Here is a 3337-nt window from a genome sequence, read left to right as displayed (position 1 = left end):
CCCTCATAAACTGGCGAGCGGGCGGGTCGAGCGCTCGCCATTTTATGAGGGGGAAAGGCTGACCCCCCCCTTTCCCTTCCGTCAGAGGCGTGGGGAGTGCGCCACGGGTTCTTGAGGTGGTGCAATTGTTTCGGGCAGGGGTGAAGGTTACTATTCCAAAGAGATTTTAATCGGACGGCTGAGATCGCGTTACGAGCGACCCCGGGGAAGAGGGTGAACTGGCTCTTAGATAAGGAAGGGGTGGGTTAGGGAAAACCATGGTGAGAAAAAGGGTTAGGTAGGCGTGGGAGAGAAGGAAGGGGGGACACGAAGGGACCCGGAAATTTCCGACCAACCTCCCTTTCCTTCTACATCTCTCTCTTCCAGCTCTGGCTCTGGCTATGGCGATGGCGCTCCACATCTGCTCAGGTACGTCTCTTTTCTTTCCTTTCCTTTCCATCGCTTTTTCTGTTCTTTCCATCCATCCTTTCGAATCTTCCTTTGCGTCCTTCTCTTCGCTTTCCTTTCATCTTTGCTCTTTCTTTCGAATTCATCCCTGTTTTCATTTCTCTCTTCCTTCGCGCAGGAACGAATCACAATTCCTCTTGATTTCCCGGACGCAAAGAGCCCGTAGCTCTTGCTCTTTCTCTTCATCCAGTCTGGAATCGTGATTTCCACCGCGGACGTTGGCGCATGAACTGGTACAAGGTATCATCTCCTATTAACAATTCGTCGGTGCAAGCTGGCAGGTTCGTTTCTTCCATATTCTTTCGTACTTTGTCATGTTACGGTTTCTGTAGATGAATGAATCATTATATTACCTGCTGTATTGCAGGATCCTAGGAGTCTGAACTTTCACGACAAATTCATTCGAGGAGATGATCTCAGGAGACGTTGACACGTTTCCATGGTGTTTGCAAAACTCCACTCTGGGAGAGCAGACCGCTGAGTCCGATGAATCTCGACCTTTCGGAGATTGGTTTTACAATTTAGATTTCAGCGGTGTTCCGACAGAAGCTGAAGTCTTAAATTTACCTTTCTTGGATGAGCTGCCGTGTTTGGAAGGGACGGACTTGGTCGGCGCTGCTTCTTTAATTTGGCAATCAACAGAGACAGATTTTAAAAAGCACGAAGAAATTGAAGATCTGGGAACATGGAAATACGAAATAGAGCCTCCCCTTAGTCCATCGCGTTCGTCCAACAACCATAATGCTGATTCTCCCGGCTGCCTGGGGCAGAGCAGTCCATTGTCGGATGAAGCCCCAGAAAATCCCCAAAAGGATTGCGGGATGACGGGGGGTCATTCCGATTCTGCATTCTGCACGGGGCAGAGCAGCCCAGTCTCACCTACAGATGAAACGCCAGCAATCCGACAAACTGATGTGGGCATAGATACAAGGTCCTGTCAAGAGAAACAGAAGGCAGATGCTGATATGAAGGCTCAGATCGATCCTTCTCACAAAAAGAAAATGAGGTAGCAGAAATAGATTCTACACCGTGCAATATATTGAAGAATTCTAAAGAACACAGCCTTAAATTTTTTGATTTTATGTGTGCAGGCTTTTGAGAAACAGAGAATTGGCATTTGAGTCTAGGCAAAGAAAGAAATCTTACGTCAAAGACTTAGAATTGAAGTGTAAGATGCTGGAGCAACAACGGAACCAACTCCAGCAACAAGTTTGTTTGTCTTCTACTGAGAACGCCGTACTGAAAGAGGAAATTTTTCGGTTGAAGAAGCTGAAAGGAAGTAATGGTGTACCAGAGCCTGCCGTGCTTTTCAAGGGTACAAATCTTTTACTAGACGTTCGTTTTAGTTGAGGATATATGTGATGGAGACTGTTTTAATATCTTGCTTCTGTTCAATTTGAGTGCAGATTCCCTGCCGTTGGAATTCCGGTTGCACCTTACATTCCTCTCTCTTCTGGCATGGCTGTCCTCCCTTGTAAGCCCCTACCTTGCTTTGATAGTGGGAGAAGTTCTCCTCCGAAGCCTCGACGGGGTAGCAAAAGGACAAGTCGAAAGTAAGGGGTACCCTATTCCATCAAGGATTGGCAGTTTTTTGATAGTTCGGTGGAATCCCCATTTCTCTACATCATCAACAAAGCAATGTTTCTTCAGCTTTTGGAGAAGGCGAAGTAGACATATGATTGGTTATGCGTGAAGAATCATACTTGGTGGTGGTGGCGCATGAGATTTTCTTCAAGTAAAGTTGTACACATTATCTTGGGAGCTAGCTTTGTAGCATTGGTCATCGTGTTCAGAGTTAGGTAATGAGTAGATTGGCTTACCCCTTATCGCCTTATCAAGTTCCATATTCTTTACTTCATTAAATGAAATTGAGAGTTTGAGGATCTGGGACAGCTTAGCATCACGTATGCAGTTTACTTCTTGGAATAAAAATTTCAGAGGTTACAAATCTGAAAGACATGGCTATCTTTCCACTTGATAGATAAGTATAGGTGATGTGGGGCTTGCACGCATTTAACATTACGTTCTTCTTTTAGAGGGTTGTGTCTCAAGTTATATGCTTATGTTTTCAAGGCTGAATCAGTAACTTGCATCTGTTCATTTGTGCTATTTTATTGTTGGTTAGATGTTAAGGATTTGAAGCCTGTGTAATTTTGGTAGATCTTTTATGTACTCTCGACAAAAGAAAAGGCCGAGAGAGAACTAAAAGGCTTTACAATACTCTTGAACTTGCTTAAGCGGACATTGAAAGTTGAGAGCCCTTAACTTTGGTGTGGAAAGAAGGAAGGCCAATGACATACCTTTCAATATATTGCGTGTCTTCTGAGCTGGATCCCTAACTTTTGTGATCGGTGGGAGACAATGGTCTTTTCTGTAACTTGAAAATAGAATTGTGTTTGCTGTCTTTGGTATGATGACGATTGATAGTCCGTAAAATACTTGATGTTCAACTATGATCTATACCGATCGTAGGGAGTCCTAAAACTCGACCTTGTCAGACTCCAGCCTAACATGTAGATGGTGAAACATTTACTACCATGATAAATGTGTGAGCACAGAATGATGTGATCGCATAAACATCCATGGAAGGAGAGCTTATTCTGGTATCAGTGCATCTTTTTCTATCTCAATTCTGCTTGTGCTATTGTAAAACATGGAGTTAAAAAGTGTCAAGCTAAACCACAATCTTGGCAACAGAGCAAAGCCATTTAGATCTTTTGTTCCTTCCTCTGTGGCAGGGTGTTTTTCATTATGATATGTACTACCACTTGATAAGCTGCTCATGCTCGTGGTAGATGGGAGCATGAGATTTGAAATGTAAAGAGGGAGATTTTCAGGATTTTTGTTTCAAAATCACTAGCTACAACATGATTTTTCCTTTCAAACTACA

The 3337-nt window shown here is 43.7% G+C and overlaps 1 protein-coding gene across 2 annotated transcripts; it reads left to right on the top strand.

The window, feature by feature from the left end:
* Positions 1-270: 270 nt before the first annotated feature.
* Positions 271-2409, top strand: LOC147882862 (uncharacterized). Of its 2 annotated transcripts, none has more exons than XM_087400187.1 (5): positions 271-408; positions 566-687; positions 815-1453; positions 1539-1762; positions 1854-2409. In XM_087400187.1, exons 3-5 carry the CDS (start codon positions 858-860, stop codon positions 2138-2140), a joined length of 1107 nt encoding a protein of 368 aa, XP_087256313.1. In that variant the 5' UTR covers positions 271-408; positions 566-687; positions 815-857; the 3' UTR covers positions 2141-2409. The 2 variants fall into 2 exon arrangements, with proteins under 2 accessions (XP_087256313.1, XP_087256312.1); XM_087400186.1 differs by having other exon boundaries at positions 566-728; positions 1854-2408.
* Positions 2410-3337: the final 928 nt, after the last annotated feature.

The sequence above is a fragment of the Dipteris shenzhenensis genome, chromosome 29 (assembly GCF_047967505.1).
Source record: "Dipteris shenzhenensis isolate YYH24624 ecotype China chromosome 29, Dip_SZ_1.0, whole genome shotgun sequence".
Lineage (NCBI taxonomy): Eukaryota > Viridiplantae > Streptophyta > Polypodiopsida > Gleicheniales > Dipteridaceae > Dipteris > Dipteris shenzhenensis.
The sequence above is the reverse complement of the archived record's forward strand: the minus strand, read 5'-3'. Positions and strand labels throughout refer to the sequence as shown.

What these genes read in the sequence shown, in the direction of transcription:
- LOC147882862 (XM_087400187.1), top strand. Translation starts at nt 858, where the DNA reads ATGATCTCAGGAGACGTTGACACGTTTCCATGGTGTTTGCAAAACTCC. An exon ending in TCTCACAAAAAGAAAATGAG is followed by an intron (nt 1,454 to 1,538) that starts GTAGCAGAAATA and finishes TTATGTGTGCAG; the next exon opens with GCTTTTGAGAAACAGAGAAT. An exon ending in GCCTGCCGTGCTTTTCAAGG is followed by an intron (nt 1,763 to 1,853) that starts GTACAAATCTTT and finishes ATTTGAGTGCAG; the next exon opens with ATTCCCTGCCGTTGGAATTC.